General features: G+C 49.7%; 1 protein-coding gene across 7 annotated transcripts in view; it reads left to right on the plus strand.

Annotated features, from left to right (window-relative positions):
• USH1C (USH1 protein network component harmonin) overlaps positions 1–23101 on the plus strand; it is a 270528-nt gene extending 247427 nt beyond the window's left edge. For all 7 annotated transcript variants that reach the window (XM_073564288.1, XM_073564289.1, XM_073564291.1 and 4 more), the window contains one exon: positions 20534–23101. In XM_073564288.1, coding sequence (XP_073420389.1) covers positions 20534–20546 — 13 coding nt within the window. In that variant the 3' untranslated portion in view covers positions 20547–23101. The remainder of the gene's footprint in view (positions 1–20533) is intronic.
• The last annotated feature ends 2703 nt before the right edge of the window (positions 23102–25804 follow it).

Consider the following 25804-nt stretch of genomic DNA (forward strand, 5'->3'; position numbering starts at 1 on the left):
ATTTTCACTATGGTAGTGGGTTCTGTGGGTGTTACATGGTGTGGGTCCCTCTGGTAGATTTTCACTATGGTAGTGGGTTCTGTGGGTGTTACATGGTGTGGGTCCCTCTGGTACATTTTCTCTATGGTAGTGGGTTCTGTGGGTGTTACATGTTGTGGGTCCCTCTGGTAGATTTTCACTATGGTAGTGGGTTCTGTGGGTGTTACATGGTGTGGGTCCCTCTGGTAGATTTTCACTATGGTAGTGGGTTCTGTGGGTGTTACATGGTGTGGGTCCCTCTGGTAGATTTTTACTATGGTAGTGGGTTCTGCGGGTGTTACATGGTGTGTGTCCCTCTGGTAGATTTTCACTATGGTAGTGGGTTCTGTGGGGTGGGTTCTGTGGGTGTTACATAGTGTGGGTCCCTCTGGTACATTTTCACTATGGTAGTGGGTTCTGTGGGAGTTACATGTTGTGGGTCCCTCTAGTACATTTTCACTATGGTAGTGGGTTCTGCGGGTGTTACATGTTGTGGGTCCCTCTGGTACATTTTCACTATGGTAGTGGGTTCTGCGGGTGTTACATGGTGTGGGTCCCTCTGGTTCATTTTCACTATGGTAGTGGGTTCTGCGGGTGTTACATGTTGTGGGTCCCTCTGGTACATTTTCACTATGGTAGTGGGTTCTGTGGGTGTTTCATGGTGTGGGTCCCTCTGGTTCATTTTCACTATGGTAGTGGGTTCTGTGGGTGTTTCATGGTGTGGGTCCCTCTGGTTCATTTTCACTATGGTAGTGGGTTCTGTGGGTGTTACATGGTGTGGGTCCCTCTGGTAGATTTTCACTATCGTAGTGGGTTCTGTGGGTGTTACATGGTGTGGGTCCCTCTGGTACATTTTCACTATCGTAGTGGGCTCTGTGGGTGTTTCATGGTTTGGGTCCCTCTGGTAGATTTTCACTATGGTAGTGGGTTCTGTGGGTGTTACATGGTGTGGGTCCCTCTGGTAGATTTTCACTATGGTAGTGGGTTCTGCGGGTGTTACATGGTGTGGGTCCCTCTGGTACATTTTCACTATGGTAGTGGGTTCTGGGGGTGTTACATAGTGTGGGTCCCTCTGGTACATTTTCACTATGGTAGTGGGTTCTGCGGGTGTTACATGTTGTGGGTCCCTCTGGTACATTTTCACTATGGTAGTGGGTTCTGCGGGTGTTTCATGGTGTGGGTCCCTCTGGTTCATTTTCACTATGGTAGTGGGTTCTGTGGGTGTTTCATGGTGTGGGTCCCTCTGGTTCATTTTCACTATGGTAGTGGGTTCTGTGGGTGTTACATGGTGTGGGTCCCTCTGCTACATTTTCACTATCGTAGTGGGTTCTGTGGGTGTTACATGGTGTGGGTCCCTCTGGTACATTTTCACTATCGTAGTGGGTTCTGTGGGTGTTTCATGGTGTGGGTCCCTCTGGTACATTTTCACTATGGTAGTGGGTTCTGCGGGTGTTACATGGTGTGAGTCCCTCTGGTAGATTTTCACTATGGTAGTGGGTTCTGCGGGTGTTACATGGTGTGGGTCCCTCTGGTAGATTTTCACTATGGTAGTGGGTTCTGTGGGTGTTACATGGTGTGGGTCCCTCTGGTAGATTTTCACTATGGTAGTGGGTTCTGTGGGTGTTACATGGTGTGGTTCCCTCTGGTACATTTCACTATCGTAGTGGGTTCTGTGGGTGTTTCATGGTGTGGGTCCCTCTGGTACATTTTCACTATGGTAGTGGGTTCTGCGGGTGTTACATGGTGTGAGTCCCTCTGGTAGATTTTCACTATGGTAGTGGGTTCTGCGGGTGTTACATGGTGTGGGTCCCTCTGGTAGATTTTCACTATGGTAGTGGGTTCTGTGAGTGTTACATGGTGTGGTTCCCTCTGGTACATTTCACTATGGTAGTGGGTTCTGTGGGTGTTACATGGTGTGGGTCCCTCAGGTAGATTTTCACTATGGTAGTGGGTTCTGTGGGTGTTACATGGTGTGGTTCCCTCTGGTACATTTCACTATGGTAGTGGGTTCTGTGGGTGTTACATGGTGTGGGTCCCTCTGGTACATTTTGCTATGGTAGTGGGTTCTGTGGGTGTTACATGTTGTGGGTCCCTCAGGTAGATTTTCACTGTGGTAGTGGGTTCTGTGGGTGTTACATGGTGTGAGTCCCTCTGGTAGATTTTCACTATGGTAGTGGGTTCTGTGGGTGTTACATGGTGTGGTTCCCTCTGGTACATTTCACTATGGTAGTGGGTTCTGTGGGTGTTACATGGTGTGGGTCCCTCTGGTAGATTTTCACTATGGTAGTGGGTTCTGTGGGTGTTACATGGTGTGGTTCCCTCTGGTACATTTCACTATGGTAGTGGGTTCTGTGGGTGTTACATGTTGTGGGTCCCTCTGGTAGATTTTCACTATGGTAGTGGGTTCTGTGGGTGTTACATGGTGTGGGTCCCTCTGGTACATTTCACTATGGTAGTGGGTTCTGTGGGTGTTACATGGTGTGAGTCCCTCTGGTAGATTTTCACTATGGTAGTGGGTTCTGCAGGTGTTACATGGTGTGGGTCCCTCTGGTAGATTTTCACTATGGTAGTGAGTTCTGTGGGTGTTACATGGTGTGGGTCCCTCTGGTAGATTTTCACTGTGGTAGTGGGTTCTGTGGGTGTTACATGGTGTGGTTCCCTCTGGTACATTTCACTATGGTAGTGGTTTCTGTGGGTGTTACATGTTGTGGGTCCCTCTGGTAGATTTTCACTAAGGTAGTGGGTTCTGTGGGTGTTACATGGTGTGGGTCCCTCTGGTACATTTTCACTATGGTAGTGGGTTCTGTGGGTGTTACATGGTGTGAGTCCCTCTGGTAGATTTTCACTAAGGTAGTGGGTTCTGTGGGTGTTACATGGTGTGGGTCCCTCTGGTACATTTTCACTATGGTAGTGGGTTCTCTGGGTGTTACATGGTGTGGGTCCCTCTGGTACATTTCACTATGGTAGTGGGTTCTGTGAGTGTTACATGTTGTGGGTCCCTCTGGTAGATTTTCACTGTGGTAGTGGGTTCTGTGGGTGTTACATGGTGTGAGTCCCTCTGGTAGATTTTCACTATGGTAGTGGGTTCTGTGGGTGTTACATGGTGTGGGTCCCTCTGGTAGATTTTCACTATGGTAGTGGGTTCTGTGGGTGTTACATGGTGTGGGTCCCTCTGGTAGATTTTCACTATGGTAGTGGGTTCTGTGGGTGTTACATGGTGTGGGTCCCTCTGGTAGATTTTCACTATGGTAGTGGGTTCTGTGGGTGTTACATGGTGTGGGTCCCTCTGGTACATTTTCACTATGGTAGTGGGTTCTGTGGGTGTTACATGTTGTGGGTCCCTCTGGTACATTTTCACTATGGTAGTGGGTTCTGTGGGTGTTACATGTTGTGGGTCCCTCTGGTACATTTTCACTACGGTAGTGGGTTCTGTGGGTGTTACATGGTGTGGGTCCCTCTGGTACATTTTCACTGTGGTAGTGGGTTCTGTGGGTGTTACATGTTGTGGGTCCCTCTGGTACATTTTCACTATGGTAGTGGGTTCTGTGGGTGTTACATGGTGTGGGTCCCTCTGGTACATTTCGTTATGGTGCCGTCTTCAGTGGATCAATATAGATAAACACGGCTGTCGTACAGTATGAAGTATTGGTACTCAAGTAGTGTTTCCAGCCCGTCTTCATCCACAGAGAGAAAACTTGGCACTCAAAATTTTTTTCTTTCAGTAAAAGATTCCATTTATTAACATCCAGGTGACAATTATGTTAAACGTTTTCGGTCCCAGATTGGACCTTCGTCAGAACTGGTTCAGAGATCGGCTCTATATTCCGCTTTGTGTAATGACACCTAAGTGAGACAAGATGCCTGGATCTTGTCCTGGGATCTGTGTGTAGCAGCGCATATGTGGAGTGCGACCTCCATTCTGATTGAAAAGAAAATCTGATGCTTCAGAGGAGAGAGGATGGAGGGATCCTAACGAGACATTCAAGGTCGATATGCAGTGAATACAGAAGCAGTCACTGCTACATGTCACAGAGCTGCAGTACTGTGAATAAGCCAACGGAGGGCACTATATCCTCAGGAACTTAAAAAGAGAGTGGCATAAGACTGATGCATACCGATAGGGAGCCGAGCTTCTCCACGACCCAGGATAGGGAGCCGAGATTCTCCACGACCCAGTATAGGGAGCCGAGATTCTCCACGACCCAGGATAGGGAGCCGAGATTCTCCACGACCCAGTATAGGGAGCCGAGATTCTCCACGACCCAGGATAGGGAGCAGAGCTTCTCCACGACCCAGGATAGGGAGCCGAGCTTCTCCACGACCCAGGATAGGGAGCCGAGCTTCTCCACGACCCAGGATAGGGAGCCGAGCTTCTCCACGACCCAGGATAGGGAGCCGAGCTTCTCCACGACCCAGGATAGGGAGCCGAGCTTCTCCACGACCCAGGATAGGGAGCAGAGCTTCTCCACGACCCAGGATAGGGAGCCGAGCTTCTCCACGACCCAGAATAGGGAGCCGAGCTTCTCCACGACCCAGGATAGGGAGCAGAGCTTCTCTGCGACCCAGGATAGGGAGCCGAGATTCTCCACGACCCAGTATAGGGAGCCGAGATTCTCCGCGACCCAGTATAGGGAGCCGAGATTCTCCACGACCCAGGATAGGGAGCCGAGCTTCTCCACGACCCAGGATAGGGAGCCGAGCTTCTCTGTGACCCAGGACAGGGAGCCGAGATTCTCCACGACCGGGATAGGGAGCCGAGCTTCTCTGCGACCCTGGATAGGGAGCCGAGATTCTCCACGACCCGGGATAGGGAGCTGAGATTCTCCACGACCCAGGATAGAGAGCCGAGATTCTCCACGACCCGGGATAGGGAGCCGAGCTTCTCCACGACCCAGGATAGGGAGCTGAGATTCTCCACGACCCAGGATAGGGAGCTGAGCTTCACTGCGACCCTGGATAGGGAGCCGAGATTCTCCACGACCTGGGATAGGGAGCCGAGCTTCTCTGCGACCCGGGATAGGGAGCCGAGATTCTCCACGACCCGGGATAGGTTGCTGAGATTCTCCACGACCCAGGATAGAGAGCTGAGATTCTCCACGACCCGGGATAGGGAGCCGAGCTTCTCCACGACCCAGGATAGGGAGCCTAGCTTCTCCACGACCCAGGATAGGGAGCCGAGCTTCTCCACGACCCAGGATAGGGAGCCGAGCTTCTCTGCGACCCAGGATAGGGAGCCGAGCTTCTCCGCGACCCGGGATAGGGAGCCGAGATTCTCCACGACCCGGGATAGGGAGCCGAGCTTCTCTGCGACCCTGGATAGGGAGCCGAGATTCTCCACGACCCGGGATAGGGAGCTGAGATTCTCCACGACCCAGGATAGAGAGCCGAGATTCTCTGCGACCCGGGATAGGGAGCCGAGCTTCTCCACGACCCAGGATAGGGAGCTGAGATTCTCCACGACCCAGGATAGGGAGCTGAGCTTCACTGCGACCCTGGATAGGGAGCCGAAATTCTCCACGACCTGGGATAGGGAGCCGAGCTTCTCTGCGACCCGGGATAGGGAGCCGAGATTCTCCACGACCCGGGATAGGTTGCTGAGATTCTCCACGACCCAGGATAGAGAGCCGAGATTCTCCACGACCCGGGATAGGGAGCCGAGATTCTCCACGACCCGGGATAGGGAGCTGAGATTCTCCACGACCCAGGATAGGGAGCCGAGATTCTCCATGACCCAGGATAGGGAGCCGATATTCTCCACGACCCGGGATAGGGAGCTGAGATTCTCCACGACCCGGGATAGGGAGCCGAGCTTCTCCACGACCCAGGATAGGGAGCCGAGATTCTTCACGACCCAGGATAGAGAGCCGAGATTCTCCACGACCCGGGATAGGGAGCCGAGCTTCTCCACGACCCGGGATAGGGAGCTGAGATTCTCCACGACCCGGGATAGGGAGCCGAGATTCTCCACGACCCAGGATAGGGAGCCGAGATTCTCCACGACCCGGGATAGGGAGCCGAGATTCTCCACGACCCGGGATAGGGAGCTGAGATTGTCCACGACCCGGGATAAGGAGCCGAGCTTCTCCACGACCCGGGATAAGGAGCCGAGCTTCTCCACAACCCAGGATAGGGAGCCGAGATTCTTCACGACCCAGGATAGAGAGCCGAGATTCTCCACGACCCGGGATAGGGAGCCGAGATTCTCCACGACCCAGGATAGGGAGCCGAGATTCTCCACGACCCGGGATAGGGAGCTGAGATTCTCCACGACCCAGGATAGGGAGCCGAGCTTCTCTGCGACCCGGGATAGGGAGCCAAGATTCTCCGCGACCTGGGATAGGGAGCCGAGATTCTCTGCGACCCGGGATAGGGAGCCGAGATTCTCCACGACCCGGGATAGGGAGCTGAGATTCTCCACGACCCATGATAGAGAGCCGAGATTCTCCACGACCCGGGATAGGGAGCCGAGCTTCTCCACGACCCGGGATAGGGAGCCGAGATTCTCTGCGACCCGGGATAGGGAGCCGAGATTCTCCACGACCCGGGATAGGGAGCTGAGATTCTCCACGACCCATGATAGAGAGCCGAGATTCTCCACGACCCGGGATAGGGAGCCGAGCTTCTCCACGACCCAGGATAGGGAGCCGAGCTTCTCCACGACCCAGGATAGGGAGCCGAGATTCTCTGCGACCCTGGATAAGGAGCCGAGATTCTCTGCGACCCGGGATAGGGAGCCGAGATTCTCCACGACCCGGGATAGGGAGCAGAGCGTCTCCACGACCCGGGATAGAGAGCTGTGCATGGCACAGTTTTCTACAGTTATATGTTAAAGTTTGGGCACCCCTATTAATGATAACCTTTTTTCTTTATAACCATTTTGGTTTTTGCAACAGCTATTTCAGTTTCATATATCTAATAACTGATGGACTCAGTTACAATTCTGGATTCAAATGAGGTTTATTGCACACGGAAAATGTGCAATCTGCATTTAAACAAAATTTGACCAGTGCAAAAGTATGGGCACCCTTATCATTTTCTTGATTTGAACACTCCTAACTACTTTTTACTGACTTCCTGAAGCACTAAATTGGTTTTGTAACCTCATTGAGCTTTGAACTTCATAGCCAGGTGTATCAAATCATGAGGAAAGGTATTTAAGGGGGCCACTTGCAAGTAGTTCTCCTATTTGATTCTCCTATGAAGAGTGGCATCATGGGCTCCTCAAAACAACTCTCAAATGATCTGAAAACAAAGATTATTCAACATAGCTTTTCAGGGGAGGATACAAAAAGTTGTCTCAGAGATTTAACCTGTCAGTTTCCACTGTGAGGAACATAGTAAGGAAATGGAAGAACACAGGTACAGTTCTTGTTAAGCCCAGAAGTGGCAGGCCAAGAAAAATATCGGAAAGGCAGAGAAGAAGAATGGTGAGAACAGTCAAGGACAATCCACAGATCACCTCCAAAGACCGGCAGCATCATCTTGCTGCAGATGGTGTCACTGTGCATCGGTCAACAATACAGCGCACTTTGCACAAAGAGAAGCTGTATGGGAGAGTGATGCGAAAGAAGCAGTTTCTGCAAGCACGCCACAAACAGAGTCGCCTGAGGTAAGCAAAAGCACATTTGGACAAGCCAGTTACATTGTGGAAGAAGGTCCTGTGGACTGATGAAACAAAGATTGAGTTGTTTGGTCATACAAAAAGGCGTTATGCATGGAGGCTTAAAAACACAGCATTCCAAGAAAAACACTTGCTACCCACAGTAAAATTTGGTGGAGGTTTCATCATGCTTTGGGGCTGTGTGGCCAATGCCGACACCGGGAATCTTGTTAAAGTTGAGGGTCGCATGGATTCAACTCAGTATCAGCAGATTCTTGACAATAATGTGCAAGAATCAGTGATGAAGTTGAAGTTACACAGGGGATGGATATTTCAGCAAGACAATGATCCAAAACACCACTCCAAATCTACTCAGGCATTCATGCAGAGGAACAATTACAATGTTCTGGAATGGCCATCCCAGTCCCCAGACCTGAACATCATTGAACATCTGTGGGATGATTTGAAGCGGGCTGTCCATGCTCGGCGACCATCAAACTTAACTGAACTGGAATTGTTTTGTAAACAGGAATGGTCACAAATACCTTCATCCAGGATCCAGGAACTCATTAATAGCTACAGGAAGTGACTAGAGGCTGTTATTTTTGCAAAAGGAGGATCTACGAAATATTAATGTCACTTTTATGTTGAGGTGCCCATACTTTTGCACCGGTCAAATTTTGTTTAAATGCAGATTGCACATTTTCTGTTAGTACAATAAACCTCATTTGAATCCAGAAATATAACTGAGTCCATCAGTTATTAGATATATGAAACTGAAATACCTGTTACCAAAACCAAAATTGTTATAAAGAAAAAAGGTTAACATTAATAGGGGTGCCCAAACTTTTACATATGACTGTATGTATGCGGGGTGGTGAGTTCCCATTTTCCCGCCCCTTTACTTGTGCTTTATATTGTCGCGCTCAGGCAAGTCCGGCGGATGGCACAACATACACCAACGACTGGATGGAAAAAGGGGAGGAAGGTCCTAACAGTAGGGAGCAATTGATGGGGCACCTCCTGACTCCAACTTGTGCCTGTCCCTTAGCTCCCCTAACGCCCTATGCAGGTCTGTCCCCCCCCCCTCCTCCTGCCGCAGTAACGTGCCTGCCACTGGATTGTCACCTCAATACACCATGGTTAGTGCACTGGCCGGCAAGGACGCTAGCATCACCACTGCAGATGGTAAACAACACAGGAGAAGTGACAAACACGAGACCGACAAAGATGAAGGAAACAATACTCAACGATTGGCTCTGCTGCAAAGCTCCAAACAGCAGAGGATACGGCACCAGGAACCAAACGCCACAGAAGCAGCAGATACATCGCTGACACCAGAGAGCTCCTCACTCCAGGCTGGTCGGCAAAGAACTACTACCGACAGTCAGCTGATGTGTCATGTGATTATTTAAAGAATGGTAGGAGTGGTCACCATCCACATCAGCTGACCAGCTGAAAGAAGCTGCCAGCAAGGAAACTGAGATTAACCCTTGTTGACCCAAAAGGAAAACAGCTACATTTAAATTTATAGCGGAACTAGAGCGACCACCGTACATTTCTCTCTCACCCATGACAGCACCACGGAGAGAGGGGGTCCGCCCATCAAGGACAGGCACCTACAGATAAAAAGGCGGCACCTCTCCTCCGCCCCCAGTTGGGTTCCTGTCCCTGACAGGTGACCCATGGAACCAGCAGCAGCTTACCTGTGAAGAGGAGTCCAGGGCCGACTCGTCCGGTACACCGGCAGCGGGGAGGCCCCTGTTGCGGCGGGGTCGGTGCCTGAAGCTGCCACCGCTGTAGCCGAGGGGCTGTACAGGGTGAGCGGGCGGGGAGGACCGAGCCGCCGCTCCGCAAAGGAGAATGGGGCTGGAGGGACGCAGGTACACGCAGGGGCCGCGCGCGGTACAGAGGTGTACCAATATGGCGCTGCCCCGGAAATGGAGGAGACGACTTCCGGGTCACCGCGGTCGACGCATGCGCACTTTGCGCTCCCCAGGGCACAGAGCGGTGCAGGCTGGGAGAGGAAGTGACGTCACGGCCGGAAAAATTTAAAAAGAGAACGCTGCAATTACTCCTTGCTGGAAGCGTCCTGTAAGATGGAGGACAGCGACCAGCACGAGGAGCAGCCAATGCAGCAGCATAAGCAGCAGCACAAGCAGCAGCACAGGCAACACCACCATCGCCGGCAAAAAGAAAAGGACGGTGGGGACCGGTCCAGTAGCCACTCCACGCAGCGGAGCAAATCGACTGCGAGGAGCAAGTCACCTTCTGTGGATCAGCCCGTGAGGGATCCGAATCCACTTCCCGAACCGGTACCTGCATCCGCGCACAGCGGGGTAAGTGATCTACGTGAATGTCCCCCATTTTAAATAGACTTCTTTCCCTTAGGGAAAGAAGAAAGAAAAATCAAAGAACAGGGAATGCCCCACCTGTAGCAGACCGCTACCACCAGCTTGGGATAAAAAGCTCTGCGATTCCTGCATTCAGGAAGTTTTGTGATGAAACCCCGGATTACGCCTCGGATCTAAGAGCGGTAATCCGTTCGGAGTTTCAAAGTGCCCTTTCATCCCTAAAACACAAAGGAAGGGGAAGGAAAAGGGACACAATAGTAGCCTCCCAGTCAGAGGCCTCGACGTCAGGGGAAGTCACATCACATACCTCAGGCACCGACGCGTCATCCTCAGATGAGGAAACAGAAGGTCGGCATTGCTTTCCTCTGGACGAGGTAGACATGCTAGTAAAGGCGGTAAGGTCTACCATGGGGATAGCAGACCCTCGGCCAGATAGATCAGTCCAGGACATAATGTTCGGGAGACTAGGCCAAAAAAGGCGCAGAGTATTTCCGCTGAACGAAAATGTACAGGGCCTGATAAAAAAGAATGGGACAGACCAGATAGGAAGAACTCCACAGTTCCCTCTCTTAAAAGAAAATACCCATTCGATGAGGAGGCGTCCACATCCCCTAAGTTAGACGTGGCGGTCGCCAAAGCCTCCAAAAAATTTGCACTCCCCTTCGCTGATATGGGTACTTTAAGGGACCCATTAGACAAAAAAGCTGATACTTTCCTCAAGGGCACTTGGGAATCAGCAGGAGGAAATCTTAGGCCAGCAATAGCGGCAACTTGTACCTCCAGAGCCCTCATGGTGTGGGTGGACCGATTAGAGAAACAGCTAAGGGAAGGTACACCCAGAGAGAAGATCCTGGAATCCATTCCAGTGATAAGGGGAGCGGCGGCCTTCTTAGCCGACTCATCGGCTGATTCGGTAAGGTTGTCATCCAAAACGGCAGCCCTATCAAACGCAGCCCGAAGAACAATGTGGCTTAAATGTTGGCCGGGGGATTTACAAACCAAGATGAAACTATGTACCATCCCTTGTGAAGGGAAATTCCTTTTTGGAGAGACTTTGGATGACATCCTCGAAAAGGCGGGGGACAAAAAGAAAGGATTCCCAAATTTAGGCCCTACAGGCCCCACAGGCTTTAAAAGGTCCTTTCGGAACAAAAAATTTTTTCAGAGGAGACTCCAAAGAGAACAGAAATGGGACGACAGAAGGAGAGACAGGGGGTTCTTCTTTTGTAACTCGTCCCGAAACAAGAAACCCTCCAAGTGACTGTTTGCCCAGGGTGGGAGGGAGGCTAAGCTTTTTTCTCCCAGCCTGGAGGAAAATATCGAACAACCCGTGGTTACTAAATCTGATAGGATCAGGGTTAAGAATAGACTTTCTCTCCCACCTCAAAAATATATAGTGACCCCCCACTAAGATCATCAGCGTCGGAACAGGAAGCCCTCGAAAAAGAGGTCATAAGCCTATTGAACAAAAGGGTCCTCCAGGAGGTTCCCCCACGGGAGAAAGGCAGAGGGTTCTACTCGCCTCTTTCTAGTAACTAAACCGGACGGTACCTTCCGGACAATTATAAATCTAAAGAGGCTAAACGATTATGTCAAAAACTAGAAATTCAAAATGGAGTCGATCGAGTCGACCATCAAAATTCTCTTTCCGCATTGCTTCATGGTAGTATTAGATCTCAGCGACGCGTACTATCAGGTCCCCATCCACAAATACTCCCGAGAATACCTCAGACTGGCGGTCTCCATAGGAGGCAAAGTAAGGGAGTTTTAGTACAGGGCCTTGCCTTTTGGGATTTAGCTCCGCGAATCTTCACGAAATTGGTGGCAGAGATGATGGCTCACCTAAGAGAACAAGATGTTCTAATAGTTCCATATCTGGATGACTTTTTAATAGCGAGCAACTCGGCCCAAAGATGCAGGGGACAGAGTGATGACCACTCTACAAAACCTCGGCTGGCTCCTGAACCTGAAAAAATCAAGGCTGGAGCCCAGAAAAGTCCAGGAATTCCTAGGCCTGACTCTGGACTCAAACACCCAGGAGTGTTACCTACCAGATCACAAAAAAGAGAGGATCGCTCAGATGGTAGCAAGAGCGACACAGAACCCTTCCATGACGCTAAGAAAAGCAATGTCACTATTAGGGTCCCTCTCCGCTTGCCTGCCAGCAGTCCAGTGGGCGCAGCTACATACGAGAGATCTCCAATGGGATGTCTTAGCCAACCAGTTAGCATTAGGAGGTCACTTGGAAGGTCACGTCACACTAAACTCAAACTATTCGTTCCCTAGCTTGGTGGGGGAACAGAGACAACCTGTCCAAAGGGATTCCCTGGGTGATAAATATCACAAACATAATCCCCACGGATGCCAGTCCCAAGGGATGGGGAGCACACATGAGCAACAGCGTGGCTCAGGGGGAATGGGGAGGTCAGGAACTAAAATCCTCCTCGAACCAAAAGGAACTGTTGGCAGTAGGCTACGCCTTAACACACTTTCTACCGATATTAAGGGGCCATCATGTCCGCATATTTTCGGACAATCGGGTGACGGTGGCCTACATAAATCATCAGAGGGGAACCAGATCCCGAACACTAATGAACACATCCTCCGAAATATTCACGATAGCCAAGGAAAACCTACTATCCCTATTTGCACTACACATACGGGGAGTAGAGAACCAGACAGCAGACTTTCTAAGTCGCACCCAGCTACATCAAGGGGAGTGGGTTCTAAAACAGTCCATTTTTCGGAAGATCGTAAAAATGTGGGGAACCCCGGACATAGATTTGTTTGCCGACCACAAAAACAAAAAAGTGGAAGCATTTTGCTCCCTAGACCCCAGGGGGAATCCCCGGACCCTGTATGTGTTTATGCTTCCGTGGACAAGGGGACTAATGTATGCCTTCCCGCCGCCCATTCTCATCCCGGCAGTAATAAGGAAAGTCAGAGAAGACAGGGCACGAATGATATGACCAAAAATAACCTTGTTTTCCTGGCTGAGAATACTGTCAATAACCGACCCCTGGGTTCTACCAGATCTCCCCGACCTTCTGTCCCAAGGTCCCGTGTTACACCCTCGGGCAGTGAACCTCCATTTAACAGCATGGAATTTGAAAGGACACTGCTGACGGGGAAGGGGTTCTCAGAAAACCTGGTTTCCACGCTACAAAAGAGTAGAAAACCGATCGCAACCAGGGCCTATGGTAGAACTTGGAGGAAATTTCTATCCAGCTCCGGGGTAAGGGTTCAGGATGGAGTACAAATCGACAAAATTCTCGAATTCTTTCAAAAAGAGTTAGAACAGGGGCTGGCGAATAATACGTTGAAGGTACAGGTAGCGGCTCTAGGCACCTTTATAACCAGGATATGGCGGGCAACCCTTGGGTAGCACGGTTTATGAGGGTCGCAGCCAGATCTAGACCAATAACCTCCCAGAAATTACCATCATGGGATCTAAACTTAGTGTTATCTGCCCTTACAGGGCCCCCATTCGAGCCCATCCAGTCAGCACCCCTGAAAACCTTGTCATTAAAGACTATACTCTTAGTGGCCCTAACATCCGCTTGCAGAGTGAGCGATATTCAAGCCTTGTCAGCGATACCCCCGTTCACTAAAATCTTGGATGATAGTCATATTAAAACCTGACCCAGCATACCTACCTAAGGTGTCAACACACTTTCATAGGTCACAAGAAGTAGTCCTTCCTTCTGCACAAACACTAAAGAATAGGGGAGAGGAAAAATTTCACACCCTAGATGTGAAGAGGTGCCTAGTTCAGTACTTAGAGGCCACTAAGGAAAGTAGGAAGGAAGGGTCTCTCTTTGTGTGTTTCCAGGGACCTCGGAAGGGACTCAAGGCATCCAAGAGTACCCTAGCAAGGTGGATAAGGGATACGATTGCCCTGGCGTATTCATCCAGTGGGAATACCATCCCGGAGGGTCTAAAAGCTCACTCTACAAGGGCAATGGTGACCTCATGGGCAGAAAGATCAGATGTATCAATAGAGCAGATCTGTAAGGCGGCCACCTGGTCAACACCTTCTACCTTTTTCAGGCACTATCGTTTAGATCTAGCCTCTACGTCTGACCTGACCGTCGGGAGAAGTGTCCTTGAGGCGGTGGTCCCTCCCTAAGCTACCAATCTCTGAAATTCTCTCCGTGGTGCTGTCATGGGTGAGAGAGAATAGCTTAGTTACTCACCGATAACGGTGTTTCTCGGAACCCATGACAGCACCCGCTTATTCCCCCCCCTTTCACGTGTGCGGTGAGCACGAGTTAATGTGTGTAAAGTGTTTTTGTTAGACACGGGGCTTCTCCATAATGTGCAATATTATAATGTTATGTATATACTTTTGTTGTTAACTAACCGGGAGACCCTCTGATGCTCTGTAACCAACTGGGGGCGGAGGAGAGGTGCCGCCTTTTTATCTGTAGATTCCTGTCCTTGATGGGCGGACCCCCTCTCTCCGTGGTGCTGTCATGGGTTCCGAGAAACACCGTTATCGGTGAGTAACTAAGCTATTCCCCTTGAGAAAGCGGCAAAAAACCTAAGCGAAATGCACGTCGGGGTGCGTTAGGGACTGGGCGCTGAGACTATGCTTGGTAAGAAGGAATTCCCCCCCCTCTCTTTTCTTATAAGGCCCGAGCAAATTGTATCTTAGCACAGGATGGGGTTCTGCATTATTGGACAAAAAGGGTTATCTTATCCCCGTTACTTAATGAGTGACCCCATTACAGTTCTGGTGCCTTTTGGGATTTGTTATAGGATGTGGTAACTTACATATTTGATGTGGGGGTATGTTATACCAGGAGATATATGTATCAGGATGACATGTTTACAAGCTATTTTATATGGAGGCCCAATGTCCCTTGGTGGTGTCTTACTGAGCACATTTGTTTTTATTCTTGTGTGTGTGAATTGTGGTCTTTTTTGACATTTAATAAAACTTTTGCAATTTTATATTTAACAAAAACTCCTGTGGTTCTCCTGTTTTTCATATGTTAATTGCAGTGGAGTTAACATTTTTGTCAGGGCACAATACATTTGTGCATGGCATACAATGAGTCTGGATTTTTGTGTAATAATCATTTCTGGTGAAGTCCGGTCTTAAGGGTCCAGAGGCCCCTCGTTGAAAGGGGGGTACTGTCACAGAGAGACTCTGCAGGAGCAGCCCAGAGGACAATGACTCCAGCTGGTGGAACATCGATCTACTCCACTACCCATCATTCAACTCACAAAGACGTTCAGAGAACCCACATTGGGGCTGTACTATGTTGTTGCCGGCCTGAGCTGGATAAATGTTCTATGTTCTTGGTATTGGTCGTGTGGAGGAGCACGGGCTGTGACTGTAGACTATACCGGTGGGAACTACAAAAGTTATGGGCCAACCAAAAGTTGAGAGACAATAGGTATCACCTGGAACGGATGCAGTGGAACTACCTGCCCTGGGTTGGGATTCCCTGAACTGGGGACATTGCATTGTGGCCATCTACATTGATTTGCTGTAAGACCATGGATGTAAGGAATAAAAAGTTATTGCTAATCTGCCTAGGTGAGTAGTACAACCCACAACTTCAGATCTTCACAGACTGCTTTAGCCCTGCACTGTCCGATGGTCTACAAGTGAACGGGATATGTGAGCTTCACCCGTGTATTATTCGCTGATTTACAAGTGTCCTGAATATAGGGGCTTCACTCCTGTATTGTCTGCTGGTCTGTAAGTGTTTAGCACGTAGAGGCTATACCCCTGTTGTCCGATGGTCTGTAAGTGTCTAGCACGTAGAAGCTTCACCCCTGAATTGTCCGATGGTCTACAAATGAACGGGACATGAGCTTCACCCATGCATTATTCAATGAGTTATGAGTGTCCTGAATATAGGGGCTTCACTTTTGCACTGTCCGATGGTCTAAAAGTGTCCAGCATGTAGTCTTCACCACTTGTAGACCATCGGACAACAGGAAACGGGACATGTGCGCTTCACCCATGCATTATTCGGTGATTTACGCATGTCCTGAATATAGGGGCTTCACTTTTGCACTGTCCGATGGTCTGTAAGTGTCCAGTATGCAGAGTCTTCACACCTGTATTGTCCGATGGTCTACAAGTGTGCAGGACGTGTGGGCTTCACCCGTGCATTATTCATTGATTTATGAGAGTCCTGAATATAGGGGCTTCACGCCTGCTCTGTCCAGTGGTCTGCATGTGTCTGGTACATAAGACTTTCACCCCTGCATTATTCGGTGGTCTACAACTGTCTGCATGTGATTTACGCTCTCCACCACTGCAGTGATGAGCTTGTTATATGGTCCGGTAGTCATTATCCTGCATTGTCCTAGTGTTGATTTATCGGTGTAAGGCGAAAGAACTAGAGGGTGGAGCCAATTTTGGATGTGACATCGTTCCACCATGATAGTAGGTGCTGAATTGATGAGTGCCTACAACTAATTACTGCTCACGTTCCCAGTGAGAGGGAGATTTAACCTATAAAATCTATTCAGGTGCTCGAAAATATACAGTATAATGTTACCCACAAGTCTGAGGTTTCCCAGAAATATATTTCTGATCTTATCGCCTCAGTTCTTGTGCAGTAACTGGAAGTAACATTATTTGTTTCCAACTGACCAATATTTAATAATGATTCCCTAGAACAGACAAGTCGTCCAAAGAACTGACTCTCAAAGCATGACCTATCCCTCCTTTATGCATGATCTTCTCTGGCTGCGTACATGGATTTGTGAAAAAGTGTATCATTCTATGCAGGACTGCACAGTGTACTGACAAGACATGGAGCATGCTACATGGTTAGTACAAATATTCATTCAGGAAAGAAGGTGGAGAAATGGCGGAGGGCATGGGTGGAGGGATGGACGGCGGAGGGCCAAGGTGCAGGGATGGACGGCGGAGGGCATGGGTGGAGGGAGGGATGGACGGCGGAGGGCATGGGTGGAGGGAGGGATGGACGGCGGAGGGCATGGGTGGAGTGATGGATGGACGGCGGAGGGCATGGGTGGAGGGATGGATGGACGGCGGAGGGCATGGGTGGAGGGATGGATGGACGGCAGAGGGCATGGGTGGAGGGATAGATGGACGGCAGAGGGCAAGGGTGGAGGGATGGATGAACGGCGGAGGTCATGGGTGGAGGGATGGATGGACGGCGGAGGGCATGGGTGGACAGACAATAGAGGGTGACAGTTTAGGAATGCACAGCAGCGAGCGCCTGTGCAGGGATGGACGGTAGAAGGCATAGGTGAAGGAATGAATAACAAAAGTTGGGAGTAGAGATGGCGTTGCTGGGCAGAAAGCATATGTGGACAGATGATAGAGGGCAATCGTAGAGCGATGGACAGTAGAGGGTGGAGGGATAAGAGAGGATGAAGGTGGGCAGGCGGCAGAAGACTTATGTGGAGGTATAGGTGGAAAGATGAGAGGGCAACAGTGGAAGGATGGACGTCAGAAGGCGTATGTGGAGGGATGGGCGTCAGAAGGCATAGGTGGACAGGTGGCAGAGGGCGATGGTGGAGGGAGGACAGAGTGAAGGACGACAGATAGCAGAAGGCAAAGGTGGAGGGAGGGATGGCAGTGGGCATGGGTGGACAGAGGGATGGCAGAAGGTATAGGTGGATAGATGGACAGTAGGGTGACCGCAAAAAATAGATGTCGGAATTTTGTCCGTCTGGACCCCACAGATGAACCATCACAGCACGCTAGGGTTGTAAATCCAAAAGTTAGGAAAGAAAAATTAAAAGAGGTAGGAAGTAACCGACTTTAACGACCTTCTGACAAAAGATGAAGAACAAAAGCAATATGTCCTGCAAGTTGTAAGCAAATGCCGAGCATTATATTCTGACGCTTCAAAAACTACTTTAACAAAAGCTCTAGAATAGATTAGATAACTATGTAAAATTATCAGCTCATGTAGGTTAGCGTGCTCTGATGGTTCATCTGTGCTACTGAGCAATTTATTAGCCATTAACAACTTTTCATTGTCTGTAATGGTGGGATCAAAAAACGATAATCCCACCAACTCTGCATTCAAATACCACAAATGGTTCGAAAATGTGGTCAGGGCTATTTCTGCAATGTTGTTGTCACATTCTTTATAGTCTAACAGACTATGCAAAATACCTAAATCTTAAAATACCTCAACTTGGATTTTTTCAAACTTTGAGCAACGAGCGGAACGGGTTAACGTCATTTGATCGAGCTCAAATTTTGGCTCTCTCAATATCTGGAAAGGGGAATCGTTTTGTGGGGTCCAGACGAACAAGATTCTGACATTTTTTCCCCCCCATATGAGATCCGGTCACCCTAATAGACAGTCCATCGGTGGAGTAACAGCAGTAGGTGGAGGGATGGGAAAGTCAGTGACTTTTAGATCTTTGTTTCAAGGATCTGATAAAAGGAAGGCAAATAATAGATAAAGGAGAAAAGTAAAATATTTCCTTCTTGATCCTAAGTGCTACAAATGGGGGGTGTTCTTGTCTTTCATACACTCATACCAGGAACTGTAAGTGAATCATCTCCTCCTCTCTCATAGTGATTGTCTCCTGCGGTGACTTCTCCATGACTTCCCTTCTATTACAGTAAAGAAGCTTCTGCACATGGAATGTTTTTCATCTCCACACTGAGCCGTTGCCTATTTTTGTTTAGAAGATATTTCACATAAAGCAAATTTTTATCAAACTTCTTCTGGTTTATTATGTCCCTTCTTAAATATCTTATCTTGTCACTAAAGGTCCTCAGGCTCCTCATCAGTATGGCCACAAGATATCTGATCTATGAACCAGGGCGTGTCTTCTGTGTGCCGATCAGATGCGGCAATGAAATGCGTGGTGCCGTGTGTATTGCCCATATACGAGGATGAGAAGCGTGGTGCCGTGTGTTCTGTGTACTGATCAGATACATGAATGAGATGTGTGGTGCCGTGTGTTCTGTGTTCTGATCATATACGAGGATGAGACGCGTGGTGCCGTGTGTTCTGATCATATACGAGGATGAGACGCGTGGTGCCGTGTGTTCTGATCGTATACGAGGATGAGACGCGTGGTGCCGTGTGTTCTGATCGTATACGAGGATGAGACGCGTGGTGCCGTGTGTTCTGATCATATACGAGGATGAGACGCGTGGTGCCGTGTGTTCTGATCGTATACGAGGATGAGACGCGTGGTGCCGTGTGTTCTGTGTACTGATTAGATACATGGATGAGATGCGTGGTGCCGTGTGTTCTGATCATATACGAGGATGAGACGCGTGGTGCCGTGTGTTCTGATCATATACAAGGATGAGACGCGTGGTGCCGTGTGTATTGCCCATATACGAGGTTGAGACGCGTGGTGCCGTGTGTTCTGTGTACTGATCAGATACATGGATGAGATGCGTGGTGCCGTGTGTTCTGATCACTTACGAGGATGAGACGCGTGGTGCCGTGTGTTCTGTGTACCGATCAGTTAAGGGAATGAGACACGTGGTTCCGTGAGTTCTCTGTACAGATCAGATATGGGGATGAAACGCGTGGTGCCGTGTGTTCTGATCATATACGGGGATGAGACGTGTGGTGCCGTGAGTTCTCTGTACCGATCAATTGCGGGGATGAGACTCGTGGTACCGTAGGTTCTGTGTACCAATCAGATATGGGGATGAGACGCGTGGTGCCGTGAGTTTTGATAATTTACGAGGATGAAATGCGTGGTGCTGTACATTCTGTGTACCTATGATACGGCCATAAGACGCGTGGTGCCATGTGTTCTGGGTACCGATCAGTTACGGGGAGGAGACGTGTGCTGCCGTGTGTTCTGTGTACTGATAAGATGCGTGGTTCTGTGTGTCTGGGTTGACATCCACAGTCTGACTACTTTAACTGTAGAGAACCCTTTCAGCGTCCCCTACAAGTAATAATTGCCTCTCCTGAGGTATAAACCATGTCCCGGGCCCTTGTAATCACCGCGCGTCATAGGCGTCTTGTCTCCGTTGAACAGCTGCACTTTTCCATCCTCTCTAGTACAAGTCGTGACCCCTCTCGTTCCTCCAGCTGAGTATTGTACCTGGATCCAGTAAAGCCGGATCCTCCCTGTTGTGTTCTCAGGCCCCAGCACTGACCCTGCGGTCGTGGCTGCTCCCGGCACACAGCCCCTCTCCATAGTTTCGCCGTCTCGCACAGATCTGACTATTACATTACCTCCATTTTTCAGCACAAAAGATGTTTTAGAAATTAAAGGAAAAGATGACATTTGAGATTTTTTTTTCTTTCCAACCTACAAACCTTTTTCTTTGTTTTAAAAAACATTCTACATTGAATTAAATGACATTAAAAACTAGAAAACATGCAAAAAAACAAGTCCTAATATGAGAATTGGATGATGGTAAGAAATGAAATAAAATTCCTGCCTTCCCTCCCCCTCATCTCGGCAATTTCTGTACGTGGCTGGTGTGTGGTCAGTATGTAGCATCTTTGGCGTCCCACCATGCACTGTGCACATACAGGGGTGTGTGTGTGGGGGGGTATGTATTGTGGCCTGAACAAGTGATGACTTCTGGATCTCATCAGATTCTCTATTTTCTGTTTAGGACCTTATTTTAAACTAGAGACATTACTCATAAAAGCCCCAGGCAGTACCTGAAGAACACAGATCCATGCCCCAGGCGTTACCTGAAGAACACAGATCCATGCCCCAGGCGTTACCTGAAGAACACAGATCCATGCCCCAAGCGTTACCTGAAGAACACAGATCCATGCCCCAGGCGTTACCTGAAGAACACAGATCCATGCCCCAGGCGTTACCTGAAGAACACAGATCCATGCCCCAAGCGTTACCTGAAGAACACAGATCCATGCCCCAGGCGTTAGCTGAAGAACACAGATCCATGCCCCAAGCGTTACCTGAAGAACACAGATCCATGCCCCAGGTGTTACCTGAAGAACACAGATCCATGCCCCAGGCGTTACCTGAAGAACACAGATCCATGCCCCAGGCGTTACCTGAAGAACAAACGGGGTCTTCTGTGCTGTAATACCTCTTACATTACCACCCCGTTTCTCAGGAGGTTCACTCTGCTTTTCCTCAGTTCTGAATGAAGGATGCTGGTTCGAAACGCTTTGTAACATGGGAACATATAAAAGATCACTGCTTCTCCATGTATTTCCAGTGTGATAACATTTTACGCATCGGTCTCAGAATATGTATACATACAGAGGGCAGGACAATCAATCTGTGTTCTGCCAGTAGATAACAGGCTCCAATTAAGACGCCAGATGTACATTACAATAGCCGTGGGACTTACAAAGGTGGGGGAGGTCAGAAGTGGGATATCTCGTTTACCTCTGCCCAGGGGGTCGCAGCCGGTCGGTTGCTGCATTAAGGGCATACATCTCCTGTTCGGGGTGCTGGGGGGTTCTGTAACAACAGATTCATGCCCCAGGCGTTACCTGAAGAACACAGATCCATGCTCCGGGCATTATCAGAAATGAATAGATTTATGTTCCAGACATTACCAATATACAACACACATCTCTGCCTCAGGCCCTAGTAGAAAAGTACAGATCTCTGCCCCAGACACTACTAGAAAAGCACAGATCTCTGCCCCAGACACTACTAGAAAAGCACAGATCTCTGCTCCAGACACTACTAGAAAATCACATATCTCTGCCCTAGACACTACTAGAAAACTCAGATCTCTGCCCCAGACACTATTAGAAAAGCACAGAACTCTGCCCCAGACACTACTAGAAAAGCACAGATCTCTGCCCCAGACACTATTAGAAAATCACAGATCTCTGCCCCAGACACTAGTAGAAAAGCACATATCTCTGCCCCAGACACTACTAGAAAAGCACAGATCTCTGCCCCAGACGCTACTAGAAAAGCACAGATCTCTGCCCAAGACGTTAGTAGAAAAGCTCAGATCTCTGCCCCAGACGCTAGTAGAAAAGCACAGATCTCTGCCCAAGACACAAGTAGAAAAGCTCAGATCTCTGCCCAAGACACTAGTAGAAAAGCTCAGATCTCTGCCCCAGACACTAGTAGAAAAGCACAGATCTCTGCCCAAGACACTAGTAGAAAAGCACAGAACTCTGCCCAAGACACTACTAGAAGAGCTCAGATCTCTGCCCCAGGCACTACTAGAAAATCACAGATCTATGCCCCAGACACTAGTAGAAAAGCACATATCTCTGCCCCAGACACTACTAGAAAAGCACAGATCTCTGCCCCAGACGCTACTAGAAAAGCACAGATCTCTGCCCAAGACGTTAGTAGAAAAGCTCAGATCTCTGCCCCAGGCACTACTAGAAAATCACAGATCTCTGCCCCAGACACTATTAGAAAATCACAGATCTCTGCCCCAGACGCTACTAGAAAATCACAGATCTCTGCCCCAGACGCTAGTAGAAAAGCTCAGATCTCTGCCCCAGACGCTAGTAGAAAAGCTCAGATCTCTGCCCCAGACGCTACTAGAAAAGCACAGATCTCTGCCCCAGACGCTACTAGAAAAGCTCAGATCTCTGCCCTAGACGCTACTAGAAAAGCTCAGATCTCTGCCCTAGACGCTACTAGAAAAGCACAGATCTCTGCCCCAGACACTAGTAGAAAAGCACAGATCTCTGCCCAAGACACAAGTAGAAAAGCTCAGATCTCTGCCCCAGACACAAGTAGAAAAGCTCAGATCTCTGCCCCAGACACTACTAGGAAAGCACAGATCTCTGCCCCAGACACTACTAGAAAAGCACAGATCTCTGCCCCAGACACTACTAGAAAAGCACAGATCTCTGCCCCAGACACTACTAGAAAAGCACAGATCTCTGCCCCAGACACTACTAGAAAAGCACAGATCTCTGCCCCAGACACTACTAGAAAAGCACAGATCTCTGCCCCAGACACTACTAGAAAAGCACAGATCTCTGCTCCGGACACTAGAAGAAAATCACAGATCTCTGCCCCAGACACTACTAGAAAAGCATAGGAAATGCAGCCTAACTTGGTGCAGGAACAGGAGACCCATATCTTCTGCCTTGATGACACAGATCAGAAGAGAGAGGAAAATCCTCTCTGTTCAGGAGCTGCTGGCAGTCCTGGGGCATACAACTGGTTATGGCAATATCCTGAATGTAAAAACGCTAATAAAACTGTGTCAGGTGTTGCTCTGTGTCTGTGCATTGATCAGGCAGTCGTGTGAGGAGGTGGTCGTGTGAGGAGCTGGTCCATTGTGGGCTGATCAAGTGGTCGTGTGAGGAGCTGGTCCATTGTGGGCTGATCAGGCGGTCGTGTGAGGAGCTGGTCCATTGTGGGCTGATCAGGCGGTCGTGTGAGGAGCTGGTCCATTGTGGGCTGATCAGGCGGTCGTGTGAGGAGCTGGTCCATTGTGGGCTGATTAGGTGGTCATGTGAGGAGCTGGTCCATTGTGGGCTGATCAGGCGGTCGTGTGAGGAGCTGTTCCTTTGTGGGCTGATCAAGCGGTTGTGTGAGGAGCCGGTCCATTGTGGGCTCATTAGGCGGTCGTGTGAGGAGCTGGCCCATTGTGGGCTGATCAGGCGGTCGTTGTGGAAGTTCACTTTTTCCTCTTCGCCACAACGGCACCCACTGAGAGAGGGGATCCGCCCCTAGGAACAGGAAACCTACAGAGAGATAAATGGGGCAGTCCCCCTCGCTCCCTCAGTTTGGTTTCCTGTTCCTAGAAGGAACCCGCAGAAGAGGATGCCTGGTCTGGTAGCCGTCCGCATGCATGATATGAGCAGCGGGGGCTCCAGGACTGGATGCAGCATCGGGTGGAGAGAAGACCCCCCCTGGCTGGTAATGCAGGTGAGGCCGTGGTGTGGAGTACCGAGACTCACTTTGTGGGGTAGGGTTCCCCGCCCCCCCCCCGTCCCCACAGAGGGATACGATCGCATTACAGGAGCGCGTCATCGGGGGATGCGCCCCCCCGTTACAGCGAGGCCGGGTAAACCATGAAGACCTTGAGCTCGCAGATTATGAGGCGTGGGGCAGCGCTGAGGAAAATACCTGGGAGGTGTCCGGCGGTCTAAGGGACAGCGATGAGGCGACAGGTCGGGCAGGTAGCCGGCGCTCCCAGGCTGAGGCAACCCGGAAGTGCTGCAACAGCTTCCCGGGTCAGAGGATAAGATAAGAGATAAGATAATCCTTTAATCGTCCCACCATGGGGAAATTCAGAGCATTACAGCAGCAAGGCAGAAACAAGTACAGATACAGATGCATAAAGGCATTACATTGACAGTATGTAGGTACATATACGAAAAAAAAAGGATATAACCGGACTGTCACAACTTTGGATCTATCAGTTCACTGTTTGGGTCGTTCTCCGTTTTGGACAGTGCTGGTTATACAGCCTAACTGCAGAAGGAAGGAAGGACTTTCGATAGCGCTCCCTCTCACATTTAGGATGAAGTAGCCGGTCACTGACAGTGCTGCACATCTTTGTCACGGTCTCATGCATGGGATGGAAATCATTCTGCACCATGTAGCTCACCTTGTCCAGTATCCTCCTGTCGCCTACTTCCTGAACTGGATCAAGGGGGCATCCCAGGACAGAGCTAGCCCTTCTAATCAGTTTGTCCAGCCTATTCCTGTCCCTGGTTGATATGCCATTACCCTAGCACGCCACACCAAAGAAGATGACTGATGCCACAACAGAGTTGAAGAAGGAAGCAAGGAGTGCCCCTCTAACTCCAAAGGCTCTCAGCCTTCTGAGCAGATAAAGCCTACTGTGGCCCTTCCTGTACACTGCATCCAAGTGATGGGCCCAGTCAAGCTTATTATTGAGGATCACACCAAGGTACTTATAGGTGTCGACTATCTCAATGTCATTTCCCTGAATATTCACCACTACTGGTGGATGCAGGTAAGAGCGGTATCGTGGGAGCAGGAGCCGCACATGCACAGTAGGAGGGAAAAAAAAAAAGGGGGAGAGAAAGAGAGGCGGACCGGTAAGCTGCATAAAAGACACCGGTAATGCTACAGCGGTGCGCAGCTATGTCGTCCACAAACGACCCAGTTTCGCTCCAACTGAGCCAGCCAGACGAGTCCCCACAGGGCAGCAGACAGAGCGGTGCTACAAGAAGGAGCAGCAGCACCAGAAGAAGTGGCAGCTCCAGAAGAGAGTCCAGCGGCCATTCCAGGCAAAATGAGCCTGCGGAGAAAAAACAAGGAGAAAAAGCCGTCCCACGCCTCGCCCCAGCCTGAGTCGCGAACCCCGCAGCCGGTAATTTGCTGATGAAATTCACGGGTGAGTGTTTTTAGTCAGGCTTATAGCTGATGACGTTTCCTTGATCCTTACCTTTTAGGCCAAAAGAACGGAGAAGGCAAAAAATAGAGAGTGTGCCTTATGTTCTCAGCCCCTCCCCTGGGGGGTCACTCCTCTGTCAAAGGAATAGTTTCACCGAGAGGAGTAGCTTCACTGGCGTCGGGATCGCCGTCAGAAACTGGGGAATGAGACTCAGATAGATCCCATTCCCAGGAATACTTTTCCTCAGATGAAAAGGAACAGACTTGTTTCCCTATGGACAGTGTTAATAACTTAGTTAAGTCTGTCCGAAATACCATGGGGCTACCCGACACTAAGGACCCCAAAACTCGGCAAGACATGATGTTCGCAGGAATTTCCCGGAGGAAGATCCGTGCTTTCCCAGCTATTAAGGAGCTGGTAAAGAGGGAGTGGGAGAAGCAGGGTCAGAGAACCTTCCATCCCTTGACTTCAAAACGCAAATATCCATTTGACGACGAGGAGTTAACATCTTGGTCGAGAGCCCCCAAAGTAGATGTGGCAGTGGCCTCTACCTCTCGTAGATCCTCCCTGCCGGTGGACGATTCAGGGTCGTTGGCTGACTCA

The sequence above is a fragment of the Dendrobates tinctorius genome, unplaced genomic scaffold (genome assembly GCF_039654945.1).
Source record: "Dendrobates tinctorius isolate UK_male_01 unplaced genomic scaffold, ASM3965494v1 ptg000445l, whole genome shotgun sequence".
NCBI classification, from domain to species: Eukaryota; Metazoa; Chordata; class Amphibia; order Anura; family Dendrobatidae; genus Dendrobates; species Dendrobates tinctorius.